The 21,069-nt window shown below is 45.8% G+C and overlaps 1 protein-coding gene across 2 annotated transcripts in view; it reads left to right on the top strand.

Moving 5' to 3' along the window:
• Positions 1-21,069, top strand: part of ARMH3 (armadillo like helical domain containing 3) — a 242,132-nt gene that overhangs the window by 898 nt on the left and 220,165 nt on the right. For both annotated transcript variants that reach the window (XM_053583043.1, XM_053583044.1), the window contains exon 2: positions 19,522-19,634. In XM_053583043.1, the coding sequence (XP_053439018.1) occupies positions 19,533-19,634 (102 nt within the window). In that variant the 5' untranslated portion in view covers positions 19,522-19,532. The remainder of the gene's footprint in view (positions 1-19,521; positions 19,635-21,069) is intronic.

Genomic DNA, 21,069 nt, shown 5'->3' with positions numbered 1-21,069 from the left:
CTTGACCAACCCCCGCGGGTCCAGCCATGCTAGGCCCTGGCCCCGCGGCGGCTCTGGGGGCGGGGCCTGTGCCGCGGGAACGACCGGGTGACGCGGGGTTGGGGGGGCGACAAGGAGGTGGGCAGGACGGCTCCTGAGGCTGTGTGCGTCGCGGAGGGCTGGGCCCGGGGGCGGCCCAGGCAAGCGAGAAGCGGTTTAGCTCCTTCAACAGCCAGTCCCCTCAAATCACCTGGCCCCAGCTACTTCGTCTTTCTCCCGGGCCCTGCTGCTGTGGCCTTCAGGCAGCGGAGGCGCTGACTTTTGACCCCAACTGGGGCTGACCTCCGACCCTTCCAGGTGCCTGGCTCCAGTGCCTTCTGACCCCTGGGTGTGTGGGCTTGGGGAGAGACGGAGGAAGGCTGGTGTGTCTGAAGACTTAAGGTGTCCCGGAAGGACTCCTATCCCGTCCCTCTCCAGTTTCTTACCGACAGGCTTTCGCCTACCCTTCACACAGAATTCAGTGAAATTACTGTGTTTTCTTGGGGTTACTGGCGTGAATCCTGGAAAGGAACAGGGCAGGTGTGGGAAGAAAAAAGAAGAAAGAAAGCTGGTTCCCTTGGAAGGAGATCTGCAGCTGAGGGGGAAAGGGGAAGCAGAAATTTGGGTCAGGCCCCATTAAATATTTCTTGATCATCAGATCATCCCCAGTTCTTCCTCTCTAGAAAGTTTTGCGCCCAGTGAGAGCTTTTTCTTTTCTACCTTGAGCTCTCTTACTTTGTATACTAGTGCAAATATGGTTTGTGTACCTGCTCTTAGCACAATTGGATTATTTTGCGTGTAACTTCAATTGGATTTGTGTGCACGGTAGTTTCTACATGAAGGCTTTCAAGATAGCAGATCAGAAGGGAAAAGTAGGTCCTTCTTGTTAGGGTTGTAAAAGGGGAAATTCCCGTTTTTAGTGAATAGAGAAGTTTTTATATTGTTTTCATTGGCTTTCTATTATATTTTATTCACTTGTTTAACATTTGTGTAACTTGGGCGGCGCCTGTGGCTCAAGGAGTAGGGCGCTGACCACATACACGGGAGGTGGTGGGTTCAAACCCCGCCCCAGCCAAAAACTGCAAAAAAAAAAAAAAAAAAATTGTGTAACCTAAAAATCCCGAAGCAGTTGTTAGGAAATTTGGAATTTCACATAGAGCTTGATTTAGGAATCCATAAAAGTTGGGGAAAGGGCTAGGTGACAGATTGATTTAGGATATATGAGGATGAACTGTTTATTCACACATTGAAGTACTTAATATGTAATTAGTATTGAAATAGAAATAAGTATCTTTCCTCAAGGACATCAAAGAGATATTTAGGTGAAATTTTGTAATGGTGTGTGTTTTATATAGTGAGACAGGAATACTGTCATTGCCTGGGCAAGATAGGGAAATCTTTGCAGGGAGGAAATACTTGAGTTGGGTGTTGAAGGATGAATAGGAGTTTCACAAGAAAGAAAAGGCATTCCATTTTGAGAGAACAGCATTCCTAAAGGCATGGTGGAGGTATGAGGGGAAAAAAATAATCTGGTGTTTTAAGTGTCAGAAATTTGTTGAAAAGAGGATATGTGGGGAGAAATTGTTAGGAAGTGAGGCTGAAAAGGAACTGAGGACTGGTGAGCCTTTTTTTCCCTTCTCTTTTCAGAGGCAGGGTCTCTGTTGCTACAGGCTGAGAGTGATGTTATCTTAGCTCCCTGCAGTCTTGAGCTGGCTCAAGCCATTCTCTTACCTCTCGGCCTCCTAAGTAGCTAGGACTACAAGTGTGTGCCACCATGCCTGGCTACTTTTTAAGTTTTTGGTAGGGATAGAGTCCCTCTTAATAGGCCTGGTCTTGAACTCCCGGTCTCATCAGTCTTCCCACATTAGCCTCCCAAAGTGCTGGGATTATAGGCATGAGCCATTGTGCTCAGCCTATAGTTTTTATTTTATAATTATATAGTGATGAGGTTTGTCTGGTTCAACATGAAAGGAAATGAGAAGTATGAGTGACATTGTGCTGTTTGAGGAAGTGAAGGGTTGGAGCCAGAGATAGTTTTAATTTACCAAAGTCCCCAGCTTATTGAGAATAGAATCTTACAAAGAATTGTCTTTCTGGGAATTGTCAGGAAAATGTGTTTTTTTAATCAGAAATTCCTGAAATCCTGACAATTTTGAGTTGGTTCCTCCTTATTTATTTATTTATTTATTTTTATTAAATCATAGCTGTGTACATTAATGTGATCATGGGGTACCATACCCTGGTTTCATAGACCGTTTGACACATTTTCATCACACTGCTTAACATAGCCTTCCTGGCATTTTCTTAGTTATTGTGCTAAGACATTTACATTCCACATTTACTAAGTTTCACACATACCCTTTTTTTTTTTTTTTTTTTTTGTAGAGACAGAGTCTCACTTTATGGCCCTCGGTAGAGTGCTGTGACCTCACACAGCTCACAGCAACCTCCAACTCCTGGGCTTAAGCGATTCTCTTGCCTCAGCCTCCCAAGTAGCTGGGACTACAGGTGCCCACCACAACGCCCGGCTATTTTTTGGTTTTGCAGTTTGGCCGGGGCCGGGTTTGAACTCGCCACCCTCGGTACATGGGGCCGGTGCCTTACCGACTGAGCCACAGGCGCCGCCCCACACATACCCTTTTAAGATGCACCATGGTTCCTCCTTTTCTTTTTTTTTTTTTGGTTTTTGGCTGGGGCTAGGTTTGAACCCTCCACCTCCGGCATATGGGACCAGCGCCCCACTCCTTGAGCCACAGGTGCCGCCCCGTGGTTCCTCCTTTTGAGGGTAAGATCATTTGAAAGGGAACCTGAGGTGGTCATTTTATTTTATTTTATTTTGAGACAGAGCCTCAAGCTGTCGTCCTGAGTAGAGCACAGTGGCATCACAGCTCACAGCAATCTCCAACTCCTGGGTTCAAGCAATTTTCTTGCCTCCGCCTCCCAAGTAGCTGGGACTACAGGTGCCCACCATAACACCTGGCTATTTTTTGGTTGTAGCTGATATTGTTGTTTGGTGGGCCTGGGCTGGATTTGAACCTGCCAGCTCAGGTGTATGTGGCTGGTGCCTTAGGCGCTTGAGCCACAGGCACCGAGTTGTTAGGTGGTCATTTTAACCTACAACTCTGTAGATGCTGATGGGACTGGATTGAATTCTCTGAATATAGTTCTCCTGTAGTAGTATAGACTATGGTTGATACCTAGAGACTGGAAAATTCTATTTGCTGCTTAGTCTTGGGAAAGTCTCTGAGTTACTTACACTTTCAAGTATAGGTTAAACCCCACTCTGAAGTTCACTCTGTCTAGAGTACACACAAGATATGTATACTGTGTTATAGTGGCTCATGTGTCTGGTTCTGTTCTAGCATCTAGATCAGTGATTTCCCAGTTGGTGTGCCATGGTTTAGGTGTGAAAAGATGATTAATTAATTAGTTATTCTTTTTTATTTTTTAGAGAAAGAGTCTCACTTTATCGCCCTCAGTAGAGTGCCTTGGCATCACAGCTCACAGTCATCTCTAACTCCTGGGCTTAGGCAATTCTCTTGTTTCAGCTTCCCAAGTAGCTGAGACTACAGGAACTGCCACAACGCCCGGTTATTTTTGTTTGCAGTATGGTTGGGGCTGAATTTGAACCTCTACCCTTGGTATATGGGCTGGTGCCCTGCCCATTGAGCCACAAGCACCACCCTATTTATTTATTTTTTTGAGACAAAGTCTCAAGCTGTCACCCAGTTAGAGTGCCTTGCCATCACAGCTCACAGCAACCTCAAATTCTTGGGCTTAAGCAATTCTCTTGCCTTAGCCTCCCAAGTAGCTGGGACTATAGGTTGTTGTTCTAGTTGTCATTGTTGTTTTAGCTGCCCGGAGCTGGGTTCAAACCCACTAGCCTTGGTGTATATGGCCTGTGCCCTACCCACTGAGCAACGGGTGCTGCCCTAATTAAATTATCATTTTCTTTTTGAGACAGTCTCAGTATGTTACCTTGGGTAGAGTGCTGTGGTGTCACAGCTCACAGCAACCTCAAACTCTTGGACTTAAGCGATTCTCTTGCCAAGGAGCTGGGACTACTGGCGCTCACCACAACACCCGGCTGTTTTTTTGTTGCAGTTGTCATTGTTTAGCAGGCCTGGGCTGGGCTCAAACTCACCAGCCTCAGTGTATGTGGCTGGCACCTTAACCACTGTACTAAGGGTGCCAAGCTCTAATTAAATTATTTTTGGAAAAAGTTAAAAACACAGTAAATATATTGTTTGTTGTACTTTTTTTTTTTTTTTTTGAGACAGAGTCTCACTATGTCACCCTGGGTAGAGTGCTGTGGTGTCACAGCTCATAGCAACCTCGAACTCTTGGGCTTAAGCAATTCTCTTGCATCAGCTTCCCAGGTAGCTAGGACTATAGGTGCCCACCACAATGCCCAGATACTTTTTTTTTTTTGGCTGGGGTCAGGTTTGAACCCGCCACCTCCGGTATATGGGGCCGGCGCCCTACTCCTTTAGCCACAGGCCCCCTTCCCCGTTACTTTTTGATTCTAGTTCTTATTGTGTGGCTAGCTCTGGCTTGATTCAAACCTGCCAGCTCTGGTATATGTGGCTGGCACCCTAGCTGCTGAGCTTCAGGCACCAAGCCTAAGGCCCAGCTATTTTGTTCTTGTTGTCATTGTTTAGCAGGCTCAGGTCAGGTTTGAACCTGCCATCTCCAGTGTGTGTGGCCAGCGCCCTAACCACTGAGCTACTGGCGCCGAGCCTACTCTTTTTTTTTTTTTGATCCACATAATTTAAGTGTGCCATGAAAGTTTATAGGCTCACGTGTACTGAAATAAAAAAGGTTGAAAAACACTGATCTAGGGTGGCGCCTGTGGCTCAGTGTATAGGGCGCCAGCCCCATATATTGAGAGTGGTGGGTTTGAACCGGTCCTGACCAAGCTGCAACAAAAACAGCCGGGCTTATGGCGGGTGCCTCTGGTCCCAGCTACCTGGGAGGCTGAGGCAAGAGAATTGCCTAAGCCCAGGAGTTGGAGGTTGCTATGAGCTGTGATGCCATGGCACTCTACTGAGGGTGACAAAGTGAAACTTTGTCTCTAAAAAAAACAACAACACTGATCTAGACAATAGGGATGATTATCAGGCAATGTCCTGAGTTGACTGTCTTTTCCTGGATAAAGCGGGAACATAAATGTTATAGATCCAGTTTGGAGTTTCCATAGAATTGTAACTTTTGCCCAATGTGATTATTAATGTTCCACTAGTTAGCACCTGATTTTTTTGTCCTAACAAGACATTCTGACAAGGAGAGGGCTACCAGAGAATAATTTTAGTGGCTTTACCACTTACGAGCAGTGATATTTTGGGCAAAGAAAAAAGCCTCATTGTAAAATTAGGGTGATATCACATATTTCATCTTATTATTGTAGTATTAAATACAATGTAATTTATTTTTTTTTGAGATGGAGTCTCACTTTTGTCGCCCTCAATAGAGTGCCAAGGCATCATAGTTCACAGCAACCTCAAACTCTTGCTCAAGCGATTCTTTTGGCTCAGCCTCCCAAGTAGCTGGGACTAACTACAGGTGCCCACCACAACGCTTGGCTAGTTTTTTTCTCTTTTTTTTTATTTTTTTTATTTTTGGCCGGGGCTGGGCTTGAACCCGCCACCTCCGGCATATGGGACCGGCGCCCTACCCGTTGAGCCACAGGCGCCGCCCAACTTGGCTAGTTTTTTTAAAGATGAGGTGTCACTCTAGCTTCAGCTGGTCTTGAACCCTTGAGCTCAGGCAGTCCACCTGCCTCAGCCTCCCAAGAGCTAAATACAATATAATTTAAAGCACAAACATTACACAGTATAGAGCAACTACTCACTAGTGTTATGTATTATTATTATTATTACTTTTTTTTTTTTTTTTTAGAGGTAGGATCTCACTTTGCTGCCCAGGCTAGAGAGCAGTGGCACTCATAATTCACTGAAGTCTCAAATTACTGGGCTTAATTGATCCTCCCACCTCAGCCTCTTGAGCAGCTAGGACTTCAGGTGTACATCACCATGCTTGGCTAATTTTTTCTTATTTGTAGAAATGGGGTCTTGGGCTATGTTGCTCAGGCTGGTCTTGAACTCCTAGCCTTGAGTGATCTGCCTTGGCCTCTCAAAGTGGTGGAATTGCAGGAACGCACCCAGCCTCTGGTGGTTATTTTAGATTGGTATCCTGAGTGTTCAGGTCCAGGGTCCCTACTTAATTGTGTTCTAGTGTTCTGGGTGAGTGCTGTTAAATTTTCAGATATATGTGAATACAAACATTCTTTTTTCCTTTAGATTAAAGAATAATATTCATAATGTGAAGTGTGCAACTTATATTTTTTTAACATGTCTCTATTTGTGTGACCTCCACTTAGATCAAGATAGAGCACATTTTTAGTACCTTGAAGGTGTCATTGTACTCCCTCCTACTTACCTTCCCACCACTACTCTAACCTCTGTCACCAGAGATAAATTTTGCCTTTCTAAAATTCATGTAAGTAGGTGGGGTGCAGTGGTTCATGCCTGTAATCCTAGCACTCCGAAGGCCAAGGTGGGTGGATTGCCTGATCTCATAGGTTTGAGACCAGCCTGAGCCAGAGCCAGACTCCATCTCTAAAAATAGCCAGGCTTGGGCTGAGCGCCTGTAGCTCAGCGGGTAGGGTGCTAGCCACATACACCACAGCTGGCAGGTTTGAACCCAGCCCGGGCCTGCCGAACAAAAAAAAAAAAAATAGCTGGGCGTTGTGACGGGTGCCTGTTGTCTCGGCTATTTGGGAGGCTGAGACAAGAGAATCCCTTAAGCCCAAGAGTCTGAGGTTGCTGTGAGCTGTGAATCCATGGTACACTACTGAGGGTGACAAAGTGAGACTGTCTCAAAAAAAAAAATTCATGTAAGTGGAATCATTAAGTTGTACTCTTTTGGATATTTTTCATTCAGTATTTTCTGTGAGATGTATCCATGTTATTTCATGTATTAATAATTTGTTCTTTTAAATTCTTTTTTTTTTTTTTGAGACAGAGTCTCACTTTATTGCCTTCAGTAGAGCGCCTTGGCATCACAGCTCACAGCAACCTCCAACTACTGAGCTTAGGTGATTCTCCTGCCTCAGCCTCTGGAGTAGCTGGTACTACAGGTGCCCTCCAGAACGTCCAGCTATTTTTTTTTTTTTTTTTTGTAGAGACAGAGTCTCACTGTACCGCCCTCGGATAGAGTGCCGTGGCATCACACGGCTCACAGCAACCTCTAACTCTTGGGCTTACGCGATTCTCTTGCCTCAGCCTCCCGAGCAGCTGGGACTACAGGCGCCCGCCACAACGCCCGGCTATTTTTTTGTTGCAGTTTGGTCGGGGCTGGGTTTGAACCCACCACCCTCGGCATATGGAGCCAGCGCCCTACTCACTGAGCCACAGGCGCCGCCCAGTCCAGCTATTTTTTTATTGCAGTTTGGCTAGGGCTGGGTTTGAACCCGCCACCCTCGGTATATGGGGCTAGCGCCCTACCCACTGAGCCATAGGTGCCGCCCTAAATTCTTTTTTTTTCTTTTCTTTTTCTTGAGACAAAGTCTCACTTTGTCACCCTCTGTAGAGTGCGTGGCATCATAGCTCACAGCAACTGCCAACTCTTGGGCTCAAGTGATTCTCTTGCCTCAGGCTCCCAACTAGCCAGGCAGATGCCCACCACAATGCCTGGCTATTTTTAGAGACAGGGTCTCGCTCTTGCTCGGGCTGAGAAGGTGTGGAACCTGTGAGTTCAGGGAATCCGCCTGCCTCGGCCTCTCAGAGTGCTAGGATTATAGGCATGAGCCACCGTACTTGGCCTTTTTCTTTGAGATAGGGTCACACTCTGTTGCCTGGGCTAGAGTCCAGTGGCACCATCATAGCTCACTACAACCTCAAATTCCTGGGCTCAAGTGATCCTGCTACTTCAGCCTTTCAAGTAGCTGGGACTATAGATACATACCACCACACTTGGCTAACTTAAAAATTTTTCATATAGATGGTGTCTTGCTGTGTTGCTCAGGCAGGTCTCAAATTTCTTTTCTTTTTTTTTTTTTTTTTGCAGTTTTTTTTGGCTGGGGCTGGGTTTGAACCCACCACCTCCAGCATATGGGGCTGGTGCCCTACTCCTTTGAGCTACAGGCGCCAGGTCTCAAATTTCTGGCCTCAAGTCATGTTCCCACCTTGGCCCCTCAAAGTGATAGGATTACAGACATCAGCCACTACACCTGGCCTTAAATTTCTGTATTAATATTCTATTGTATGAATATGCCATGATATTTCCATTTTACTGCTGATTATTTGAATTCTTCTAATACTATATATTGAAAAACTCATAGACAAGCACAAAACACCCACTTTAATAAACTTTATAAAAACATTTCAAAAAGAGAATGTTTAGCTCTAGTTTGGGCAAACTTCTATTTTTTGAGCATGCCAAGTATGTTCAAATCTTGGGTTTTTTTTTTTTTTTTTTTGTAGAGACAAGAGTCTCACTGTACTGCCCTCGGGTAGAGTGCCGTGGCCTCACACAGCTCACAGCAACCTCCAACTCTTGGGCTTAAGCGATTCTCTTGCCTCAGCCTCCCGAATAGCTGGGACTACAGGCGCCCGCCACAACGCCCGGCTATTTTTTTGTTGCAGTTTGGCCGGGGCTGGGTTTGAACCCTCCACCCTCGGCATATGGGGCTGGTGCCCTACTCACTGAGCCACAGGCGCCGCTCCAAATCTTGGGGTTTTTGCACTTGCCATGTCTTCTATCTGGAACACTTTCCCCAAGATTTTCGCTTGGTTGGTTTTTTCCTGTTATTCAGGATTCCAGCCTGAGTATCAAGGCCTACTTTTAACCTCTCAATCTAAACTAGTCCCCTAGGCAATTTATCTTCAAGGCACTTGTCACTGTCTCAGTTTATCTTGTTGTCTGTCTGCCCTCAAAGTGAAAATTCTATGAAAGCAGGGATATTTTCTTTCTTTCTTTTTTTTTTTTTTTTTTGTAGAGACAGAGTCTCACTGTACCGTTCTCGGGTAGAGTGCCATGACGTCACACAGCTCACAGCAACCTCCAACTCTTGGGCTTACATGATTCTCCTGCCTCAGCCTCCCGAGTAGCTGGGACTACAGGCGCCCACAACAAGGCCCAGCTATTTTTTTGTTGCGGTTTGGCCGGGGCTGGGTTTGAACCCGCCACCCTCGGCATACGGGGCTGGCGCCCTACTCACTGAGCCACAGGCGCCGCCCGAAAGCAGGGATATTTTCTATCTTGTTTTTTTGCTGCATTCCTAGTGCCTAGCACCTAAAAGTTGCTTAATAAATTTTTCTTCTTTTAGAATAAGGCTGGGGTGGCACCTGTGGCTCAAGGAGTGGGGCACCGGTCCCATGTGCCAGAGGTGGTGGCAAAAACCAAAAAAAAAAAAAAAAAAAAAAATAGAATAAGGCTGATGGCTCACACTTGTAATCCTAGCATGCTGGGAGGCAGAGGTGGGAAGAGAGGGTGATAACTTGGTAAAAGTCTGTTACGGATGTGAACTTAGAACCCTAGACCATTGAATTTGGAAACCCACAGAGAGCTATACTATTGCTTCCTTTTACAGATTGGCAAATTGAGGCCTAGGGAGAAGGAAGAAATTTAAGATTATAGATAGGGTGTATAAGAATCGGGACTAAAACCTAAGACTTCTAATAGATTAACTGTGTTAATTTTGCTAACTCCCAGAAAATTAGAGTGAATTTCTATTAAATTTATTTTCTGATAGTAGGATTGGTAAGTGTTGTGCTTAAGAAGACAATAAAATAAATGAATAAACAACCAGCTAAGTGTAACTAGCATTCCTTGCATATTAGACATTTGAAGAGTTGTGGTTTAGGTTTGACCACTTCATCCTACAAGCATGTGAAGTGATGTGGATTTAACATTTCATTTTTTTTTTTTTGAGACAGTCTTATTCTATCACCCTCGGTAGAGTGCAGTATCATCACAGCTCATAGCAACCTCAAACTCTTGGGCTTAAGTGATCCTCTTGCCTCAGCCTCCCAAGCGGCTGGGATGGGGTCTCTCTGTGGCTTAGGCTGATCTTGAACTCCTGAGCTCAGGCAGTCCACCTGCCTTGGCCTCCCAGAGTGATAGCATTACAGGCGTGAGCCCCTAGGCCTGGCCTCATTTAACATTTCTTTTTTTTTTTGTAGAGACAGAGTCTCACTGTACCGCCCTCGGGTAGAGTGCCGTGGCGTCACACGGCTCACAGCAACCTCTAACTCCTGGGCTTCCGCGATTCTCTTGCCTCAGCCTCCCTAGTAGCTGGGACTACAGGCGCCCGCCACAACGCCCGGCTATTTTTTTTTGTTGTTGCAGTTTGACCGGGGCTGGGTTTGAACCTGCCACCCTCGGCATGTGGGGCCGGCGCCCTACTCGCTGAGCCACAGGCGCCGCCCGTAACATTTCTTAATGTTAATGGTGTTCTGGTGTTAATGAAATCCCTCAGCTTTTGTTTGGGAAAATTTTTATTTCTCCTTCATGTTTGAAGGATATTTTTGCAGGGTATAATGTTCTAAGGCTAAGGTTTTCTTTTTCCTTTAGCCCTTTAGATATGTCATTCCACTCTCTCCTGGCCTGTAAGGTTTCTACTGAAAAGTCTGCTGCCCAATTGGAGCTCCTTTTTTTTTTTTATTGCAACGGAGTCTCACATTGTCACCTTCTGTAGAGTGCTGTGGCATCGTATCTCACAGGAACTTCTAACTCTTGGGTTCAAATGGTTTTTTTTTTCTAAATTTTTTTATTGTTGCAGTTTGGCCGGGGTTGGGTTTGAACTCACCACCCTCAGTATATGGGGCCAGCACCCCACTCACTGAGCCACAGGCACCACCCGTTCAAGTGATTTTCTTGTCGCAGCCTCCCTAGTAGCTGGGACTACAAATGCTTGCTTTTTTTTTTTTTGAGACAGAGCCTCAAGCTGTTGCCCTGGGTAGAGTGCCGTCGTGTCATAGCTCACAGCAACCTCCAACTCCTGGGCTTAAGTTATTCTCTTGCCTCAGTCTACCAAGTAGCTTGGACTACAAGTGCCCGCCACAACACCTGTCTATTTTTTGGTTATAGTTGTCATTGTTGTTTGGCAGGCCGGGGTTGGATTTGAACCCACTAGCTCTGGTGTATGTGGCTGGCGCCTTAGCCACTTGAGCTACAGGTGCCGAGCCTTTTTTGTTTGTTTGTTTGTTTATCAGGCCTGGGTTGCGTTTGAACCCACCAGGCTCGGAGCATGTGCTTGGCGCCCCAACCACTGAGTTATGGGTGCCCATGGAGCTCCTTTATATATTTTTTTGTGTGTTTTTTTTTGAGACAGAGTCTCACTATGTCGCCCTGGGTAGAGGGCATCACAGCTCACAGCAACCTCCAACTCTTGGGCTTAAGCGATTCTCTTGCCTCAGCCTCCCAAGTAGCTGGGACTACAGGTGTCTGCCACAATGCCCGGCTATTTTTTTGTTGTAGTTGTCGTTGTTGTTTGGCAGACCCTGGGCTGGGTTTGAACCTGCCAACTCTGGTGTATGTGGCTGGAGCCCTAGCTGCTGAGCTACAGACGCTGAGCCTGTTTTGTGTTTTTTTCTTGCTTAAGACCTTTTATCCTTTGGGAGCTTGATTATTAAATGCCTTGAAGTAGTCCTTTTTTTTTTTTTTTTTTGTAGAGACAGAGTCTCACTTTATGGCCTGGGGTAGAGTGCCGTGGCATCACACAGCTCAGAGCAACCTCCAACTCCTGGGCTTAAGTGATTCTCTTGCTTCAGTCTCCCGAGTAGCTGGGACTACAGGCGCCCGCCACAACACCTGGCTATTTTTTTTTTTTTTTGGTTGCAATTCAGCCGGGGCCAGGTTTGAACCCGCCACCCTTGGTATATGGGGCTGGCGCCTTACCAACTGAACCACAGGCGCCGCCCGAAGTAGTCTTTTTTTTTTTGAGACAGAATCTCACTATGTTGTCCTCCGTAGGGTTCTGTGGTGTTATAGCTCATAGCAGTCTCTAACTCTTGGGCTGAAGTGATCCTCTTGCTTCAGTTTTTCTTTTTTTTTTTGTAGAGACAGAGTTTCACTTTATGGCCCTTGGTAGAGTGCCATGGCATCATACAGCTCACAGCAACCTCCAACTCCTGGGCTTAAGCGATTTTCTTGCCTCAGCCTCCCGACTAGCTGGGACTACAGGCGCCTGCCACAACACCCGGCTATTTTTTTTTTTTTGGTTGCAGTTTAGCCGGGGCTGGGTTTGAACCCGCCACCCTTGGTATATTGGGCCGGCGCCCTACCGACTGAGCCACAGGCGCCGCCCTTGCTTCAGTTTTTCTATTTTTAGTAGAGACAGGATCTTACTTTATGCTCAGGGTGGTCTCAAACTCATGAGCTCAAGCAATCCACACGCCTTGGCCTCCCAGAGTGCTAGGATTACAGGTATGAACCATTGTGCCTGGTCCGCAAGGAATTGTCTTGCCTTAGCCTCCTGAATAGTTGGGACTACAGGTGCCCACCACTGATGCTGGCTAGTTTTTTTTTTTTCTCTTTCTATTTTTAGTAGAGATGGGATCTAGCTCTTGCTCAGGCTGGTCTGGAACTCCTGAGCTCAAGCAATCCACCTGCCTCAGCCTCCCAGAGTGCTAGGATTACAGGGGTGAGCCATCATGCCTGGCCCCAAGAGCTATTTAGTCAACAAATAGTGAATCCTGCCAGGACTGGGTCCCTCCCTTCAGGGCAGTATGTTTCCTCCTGGCCCAGGGTAGATCCAGAAATGCCATTTAAGAGCTAAGGCCTGCACTCAGAGGCTTCCGGAGTCTGCTTGGTACTGTGGCTGAGCTGGTCCCCAAGTTGGAAAAAAAAGTCCTCTGAACAAAGTCCCCTTTCCTTTCCTGAAATGGAAGAAGATGCTGTCGGTGCTACAGAGCCTGAAATTGGGAGAGGTGTAACACGGGCTTAACCACCACTGCTTGTGTCTCACTGGGTCTTGTACACCCAAGTCCACTGGATCTAAACTAGCTCAGGCACAGGCTCAGGGACTGAAGTTTTTGTGGCCTTAGAAATACAGTCCAGGCTCCAGGCTGCTTTTTGTCAGCCAGTGGTAGGGCTTGCTAGAATTCAGATTTTGAGGCCAAGGATTTGCCCCTGGCCAGGCTGGTCTAAATATTCCCTCTGAGGGCACAGACCAGACTTCTACTCTGTGTTGTGGTCCCCTGTGCCAGAGCAGCCCTGAGTGTCAATGAAAAGTCCCACGGTCACTTCATTCTTTTTTCCTGGGCACACAGATTTTCTTACTACTCAGTGAGCTCACCATTCAGTACCATCCTGTGGGGGTGGGGGGATAGGGTGGGTTGGGGTAGGATGGGGTGGGGCACCTGGGGGAAGGTAGGGGTAGGCAATGCAAGATCTTTTTTTTTTTTGGAGACAGAGCCTCAAGTTCTCGCCCTAGGTAGAGTGCCATAGCATCACAGCTCACAGCAACCTCCAACTCCTGGGCTCAAGCGATTCTCCTGCCTCTGCCTCCCAAGTAGCTGGGACTACAGGCACCCACCACAACGCCCGGCTATTTTTTGGTTGCAGCTGTCATTGTTTGGCCGGCAGGGCTGGATTCAAACTCACCAGTTCAGGTGTACGTGGCTGGCACCTTAGCTGCTTGAGCCACAGGCGTTGAGCCAAGATCATCTTTTTTATATATATTTTTTGAGACAGAATCTCACTATGTCGCCCTGGGTAGAGTGCTGAGGTGTCGCAGCTCACAGCAACTTCAAACTCGTGGGCTTAAGTGATTCTCTTGCCTCAGCCTCCCAAATAGCTGGGACTACAGGCGCCCGCCACAATGCCCAGCTATTTTTTTGTCATTGCTTGGCAGGCCCAGGTTGGATTTTAACCCGCCAGCTCTGGTGTATGTGGCTAGCACCCTTAGCTGCTGAGCTACAGGTGCTGAGCTACAAGATCATCTTTTCTGCCCTCTGCAGTGCCTTCTTTCGTTGATACAGTGTTAAAACCAGGTAGTTTTAACTCACCTTACTTTTGGTGCTTGCTTGCATGGATAGTTGAATTTGGTGTTCCTGTGAAGGGACGATAACGGAGGTTTCTGTTTAGCCATCTTGCTCCACCTCAGCCATGATGTGCATTTAAGAAGTGTGTGAGTTTGCGTGTAATGACTCACACCTGTAATCCTAGCACTATACCAGCCTGGGCAACATTGCGAGTCCATCCCTACAAAAAACTAGCTGTGGTTGGTGGCACACACTTGTAGTCCTAGGCAGTCAGGAGGCTGGGGAGGAGGAAGGCTTGTTTATTCCCAGGTGTTCAGTGTTAAGGTGAGTTATGATCATGCTACTGCTGCACTCCAGCCTGGGTGACAGAAACCCTGTCTCTTAAAAACTAGACATAAAAAAAAGCATGTGTGGCTAGATTGTTTTAAGATACAGATCTTAAAAAATTGTATGACTTCAGTCTATCAGAGAGAAGTTGCTCTGCAGGTTATAGGGCCAACAATTGCATCCGGTTTAGGAATAAAAGGCTTACTTGATTTACCATTCAGTTGAGGGGATTTAAAGCCATTTCTAAGCTTGAAGGCAGGTGAAATTAGTATTGACAAGTAGCGTGATTTTTTTTTTTTATACTTTGCCTATATCTTACTTCTTAGAAACCGTGTTAAGGGGTAAGCTGACATTTCTGTAGGATTACTGTGCCTTTGCTATATTTGCTTTTTTGCCAGAGGATTTAAAAGCCTGGATTGACTGGGGTCTTAGCATAGTCAGAGATTGCTTCTCTCCCTCCCTTATGTTTCCATAGCATTTTGCTTCTACTTCTCCATTTATTTTTCATGATTTGCCTTGTTATGGGTTATTACAGGTCTGTCTGTACCAGTAGATAGTGAGCTCCCAGATGATCAGGTTTGAAGTTTCTTCTCTGTAACCCCTTAGTGCTTGAAGTGGTGCTTTAGAGTATTTAGGAAGCCATTATATATTTGTGGTATTTCAGAGATATTGGAAAAAAATCATTAAATAAATAGTCCAATCCCCTTTTTTACTTGCGAGAAAACTGAGAAGCGCAAGAACTTAGTCAGTGTCATCTGGTTGATTGGGAGACCTGTGTTCTAGTCTCACTTCTGCAGTTTCCATTATGTCTTGTAGCTTCTCGTAGGTTCTGATTCTCTCTCTCTCTCTCTCTCTTTTTTTGAGACAGAGTCTCAAGCTGTCGCCCTGGATAGAGTGCTATGGTGTCACAGCTCACAGCAACCTCAAACTCTTGGGCTTAAGTGATTCTCTTGCCTCAGCCTCCCAAGTAGCTGGGACTCCAGGCGCCCCCCACAGTACCTGGCTATTTTTCTTTTTTGTAGAGACAGAGTCTCACTTTATGGCCCTCGGTAGAGTGCTGTGGCCTCACACAGCTCACAGCAACCTCCAACTCCTGGGCTTAAGCGATTCTCTTGCCTCAGCCTCCCGAGTAGCTGGGACTACAGGCGCCCGCCACAACGCCCTCCTATTTTTTGGTTGCAGTTCAGCCGGGGCCGTGTTTGAACCCGCCACCCTCGGTATATGGGGCCGGCGCCTTACCGACTGAGCCACAGGCGCCGCCCAGTACCTGGCTATTTTTTGGTTGTAGTTGTCATTGTTATTTGGCAGGCCTGGGCTGGGATTCGAACCTGCCAGTTCCAGTGTATGTGATTGGTGCCCTAGCCACTGAGCTGCAGGTGCCGAGCCTTGGTTTTCTCTTTAAAGGGTGGTAGTGGATGATAATTGTGAAAGAGGAAAAAAGCAGTAGGAGGATGTAAACGGATATGCTCACAATGCTGATGTGCTTCAACTTACTGCTCTACTAATCAGATGTTTTTTTTTTTTTTTTTTGTGATTTTTTGGCCGGGGCTGGGTTTGAACCCGCCACCTCCGGCATATGGGACCGGCGCCCTACTCCTTGAGCCACAGGCACCGCCCTAATCAGATGTTTTACTTTCAAATTTTGAAGCACAGGTTTAATTTCTGAGACCCAAAGAAAAACTTTTTTTTTTTTTTTTTGAGACAGTCTTACTTTGTCACCCTCGGTAGAGTGCTGTGGCGTTATAACACACAGCAACCTCAAACTCTTGGGTTTAAGTGATTCATTTGTCTCAGCCTCCTAAGTAGCTGGGACTACAGGTGCCTGCCATAACACCTGGCTACTTTTAGAGGTGGAGTCTCGCTGTGGCTAAAGCTGGTCTGGAACCTGTGAGCTCAGGCAATCCACCTGCCTCGTCCTCCCAGTGTGCTAGGATTACAGGTGTGAGCCACTGCTCCCAGCCCAAAGAAAAACTTTTCTAAGAGATCTGCACTTCTTCCAGTCCACCACACTGGGAATTCTTGCTTACTGTGTTCCCTGAGTAGGAGTGCTGGCAGGAGGAAGAGACTTTTTTTCTTTTCTTTTTTTTTTTTTTTAAAGGCAGAGTCTCATTCTATCGCCCTTGGTAGAGTGTGGTGGCATCACAGCTCACAGCAACCTCCAACTCCTGGGCTTAGGCGATTCTCTTGCCTCAGCCTCCCGAATAGCTGGGACTACAGGTGCCCGCCAAAATGCCCGGCTGTTTTATTGTTGCAGTTTGGGTGGGGTCGGGTTTGAACCCACCACCCTTGGTATATGGGGCTGGCGCCCCTACCCACTGAGCCACAGAAGCCACCCAAGGAAGACACTTTTATGTTGTCAGTTTCTAGTTATATTTCAGGCAGCTTGGGTGGTAAATTCCAGTTGTCTGTGATGATGACGGTGAGTAATAAATTGAGGCCTTGGCTGAATTTTTCCCTGCTCCAGATGGAAAGAGTGATGAAAATAATTTAATTTCTTAGGAAATTTGGTAGTTTGGATTGGAATTGTTTTTTTCCTCCTCTCCTATTCCCTTTTCTTTGTTAGAAAGTATTGATTCTGAAATAGTGAAAGTGAGTTTTATTAGATTTAGAGTAGACATTGATTAGCTATAACCCAATTATAAATCCTCAGAAGGATGTTTGTAAACATGTGCTGTTCATATCCAAGAACTTGTGGTTCCCCCTATTCCTGCTAATCAACTGGTTGAAGCTGAGCATGTGTAAAATCTATATCCACTAAGCTCAGAATTGCATTGTTTTTGATTGATTTTAATAGAATCCTCTTGGTTTCCAATTTATTTTCCCCAGATAAGGACATCTTCCTCTTGACAACCTATTTAAAAGATACAAAAATGTTTTGAACAGTGGCTATATTTCATGCTTTAAGGCAAAACTATGAGCAATATAATGTAAATTATCACAAAGAGTCTTCTCTTGTTGTTATTTTCTCTTTTAGTTTTCTCTGGACCATAATAGAATTTGAGGGCTTAGTTAAGCCTTGATAGAGATAGATCTTACTAAGATTTTAGGTGATAGGAGTTTTCAGGGTGTACCCCCAGCCGTGGCCTTATTTCAGAATCAGTGAACCGCATACACTAAACATTTACCAGGAGCCGAGTACTTAAGATGCGGTCTCTTTGCTGAAGATGCTTAATACATATTTGTGGAAAATATTTTGGCTGTATGTATTAGAGAAAGACAATTTCTAAGTCTTTAAGATATGATCTTTTATATTTTGGGGTATATCTCTTTCTTAAATTTTGGTTTGAAAGATAGCACATATTTTCCAATAGTCAATGAACAAAATAGTTCTGCTGTTTTAGATTTGTTCGGAAGTAAAACCAGGTTTCTGCCTGGTCTGTAGTTGACATTGCCTGAGATTAAGTTTCATGGTAGAACCTATGATTTAAGAGAGAACAAGGCTCGGCGCCTGTGGTTCAAGCAGCTAAGGCGCCAGCCACATACACCTGAGCTGGTGGGTTCGAATCGAGCCCGGGCCCGCCAAACAACAATGACGGCTGCAATCAAAAAATAGCTGGGTGTTGTGCCAGGTGCCTGTAGTCCCAGCTACTTGGGAGGTGGAGACAGGAGAATTGCTTGAGCCCAGGAGTTGGAGGTTGCTGTAAGCTGTGATGCCACGGCACTATCCAGGGTGTCAGCTTGAGGCTGTGTTTCCAAAAAAAAAAACAAGGGAGAACAAGAGAGGGAACTTTATATTCATGATAGAACCCAGGAGGTGAGGGAGTATGTATAAATCTTTAGCAGAGATATTTGGGATTTCAGTTTTCACTTGAAAAGAAAAAATTGAGAATTCCTGGAAGCAAGGTGGGAAAATCTGGGCACGATTCACAGAACCAGTTTTATATAGAATTGAAGAATACATTGAAGTTTGGTCTACAATAGTGTTACAAATATATGCAACTAAATTTGAAAGTAGCATATTATTATATTCAGTTATTTTGAATTCAGATTTAGTTTTTGGCCTCGTAACTGCTATTTTCTGTGTTGGATCTCTTCCCAGTGGAATTTCTGAAGACAGTCAAGTGCAGTATGATTTATGAGGCAGTGAAGGCCAAGTACTTTCCAGTGACAAGCACCTACTTTGGGGAAATCAATGGAGCACATCAATCTGCAGCAGACTTCCTGCTTTAATGGTTCTAAGCTCGATCGATATTTGAAATTTAATTTCACCATCAGTCAGTGTGTGCTTTCTTTTATCAGCCTCAAATATGTGGCCAATCTATTATGGAGGGAGCTAGTTACACTTTTCCTGTTTGGTTTTGGATCTTATTTAAGCCTTGTCCACTGGCACATTATAAGGATGTAAAATGTGTTGTGCTGTAGGCCACATTTTTTAAACCTTGACATTATCTGGTCAGGGAGGGAGTGTTGGACAGCTGCACAAGTTCTATATCATGGTTGTTTATCAGTTCATCCTAAAAGATTTTTGTTGTTGTTGAGACAGAGTCCCACCCTATACCCTGAGCAGAGTGCAGTGGCATCATAGCTCACTGCAACCTCAGATTCCAGCTGTGGGCATCCTGCTGCCTCAGCCTCCTAAGCCCCTGGGATTACAGGAGCTTGCTGCGGCGCCCAGCTGGGTTTTTCCATTTTTTTCATGAGTTGAGGTCTAACTCTCGCTCAGACAAGCCTCGAACTCCTGAGCTCAAGCAATCCTCCCGCCTCAGCCTCCCACAGTGCTGGGATTACAGGTGTGAGCCACCGTGCCTGGCCATCCTAAAAAATTTTTTACTGAGTGATATTTCTGGAGACTATCTAGCATCGTAGAGAGCATTTGGTACTGACTGTGGCTCTACTCTGCTCTTTTTTCTTTTCTTTCTTGTAAAAGGCTTCATTTCCTTAGAGCTGTTTCAGGTCACAACAAAATTGAGAGGAAAGTACAGAGATATGTACTTGTTGTACTAAAATACATATGTCCCCTGCCTCCACACATCCACAGCCTCCCCTAATATGCGTATTATACAACATCCGCTTCCAGAATAGTGATATTTGTTACCGTTGATGAACTTATGTTTAAATATTATTAGCCAAAGTTCACAGTTTCACTCTTGTTGTTTTGTGGGTTTGAGCAAATGTAATGACTATGTCTGCCATTATAATATCATACAGAGTATTTTCATTGCCCTAAAATATGACTTTCTTTTTACAGATTCTATAACCATGGCACAGGTAGAAAAACGGGGGGGTTTGCTTCGGAAATCTTCAGCCTCCAAAAAACCACTGAAGGAAAAAGTGGTGTTGATGTATGATGAGATCTTCATGGTAAGGCATAGATAGAGTCCTATCAATCTACATAGCTTAACTCCTTAGTTTCTTAGTCCAAAATGAGACCCTGCCTGCCACCTTCAAGTTCTTTTTTTTTAGAGACAGAGTTTCACTTTATCGCCCTCGGTAGAGGGCTGTGGCATCACAGCTCACAGTAACCTCCAGCTCTTGGGCTTAGGCTATTCTCTTGCCTCAGCCTCCTGAGTAGCTGGGACTACAGGCGCCTCCCACAACACCTGGCTGTTTTTTTTTGTTTTTTTTTTTAATTGCAGTTTGGCCAGGGCTGGGTTTGAATCCACCACCCTCGGTATATGGGGCTGGCGCCCTACTCACTTAGCTACAGGCAACAGCCTCTCTCTTTTTTTTTTTTTTTTTTTTGAGACGGAGTCTCACTATGTTGCCCTGGGTAGAGTGCTGTGGTGTCACAGCTCACAGCAACCTCAAACTCTTGGGCTTAAGTGATTCTCTTATCTCAGCCTCCCAAGTAGTTGGGACTACAAGTGCCTGCCACACTGCCCAGCTATTTTTTGGTTGTCGTCGTCGTTATTTGGCAGGCCTGGGCTGGATTTGAACCTGCCAGCTCTGTGTGTGTGGCTGATGTCCTAGCTGCTGAACTACAGATGCCAAGCCACTTTTTTTTGTTTGTTTGTTTTGAGACAGAGTCTCACTTTGTCACCCTTGATAGAATGCTGTGGCGTCATAGCTCAGTGCAACCTCAAACTCCTGGGCTTAAGCAGTTCTCTTGCCTCAGCCTCCTGAGTAGCTGGGACTACAGGTGCCTACCACAACGCCCAGCTATTTTTAGAGATGAGTTCTTGCTTTTGCTCAGGCTTGTCTCAAACCTGTGAGCTCAGGCAATCCACCTGCCTCAGCCTCCCAAGTGCTAGGATTACAGGTGTGAGCCACTGCGCCTGGCCTCCCTTCAAGTTCTTGAGTGGGTTAGGGTGGAGCAAAGGGCTTGAAGGCAAGAATGAGCTCTCACAGTAGGGATTATGATCATGGTGAAACAATCATAGCACTCTGAGAGGCCAAGGTGGGTGGATTGCCTGAGCTCATGAGTTCGAGACCAGCCTGAGACAAAGTGTGTCCTCATTTCTATCTTTTTTTTCTTTTCTTTTTTTTTTTTTGTAGAGACAGAGTCTCACTGTACCGTCCTTGGTAAAGTGCCATGGCATCACACAGCTCACAGCAACCTCCAACTCCCGGGCTTAAGCGATTCTCTTGCCTCAGCCTCCTGAGTAGCTGGGACTACAAGCACCCGCCACAACGCCCGGCTATTTTTCTGTTGCAGTTGTAATTGTTGCTTAGCTGGCCTGGGCCGGGTTCGAACCCACCAGCCTTGGTGTATGTGGCTGGCGCCATAACCACTGTTCTACAGGCGCCAAGCCAGACCTAGAGTTCTTAACTAAGGAAGACATTAATTCTGGATAGT

Source organism: Nycticebus coucang, chromosome 3 (genome assembly GCF_027406575.1).
Source record: "Nycticebus coucang isolate mNycCou1 chromosome 3, mNycCou1.pri, whole genome shotgun sequence".
Taxonomy (NCBI): Eukaryota; Metazoa; Chordata; class Mammalia; order Primates; family Lorisidae; genus Nycticebus; species Nycticebus coucang.
This window is presented reverse-complemented; position numbering and strand designations above follow the sequence as displayed.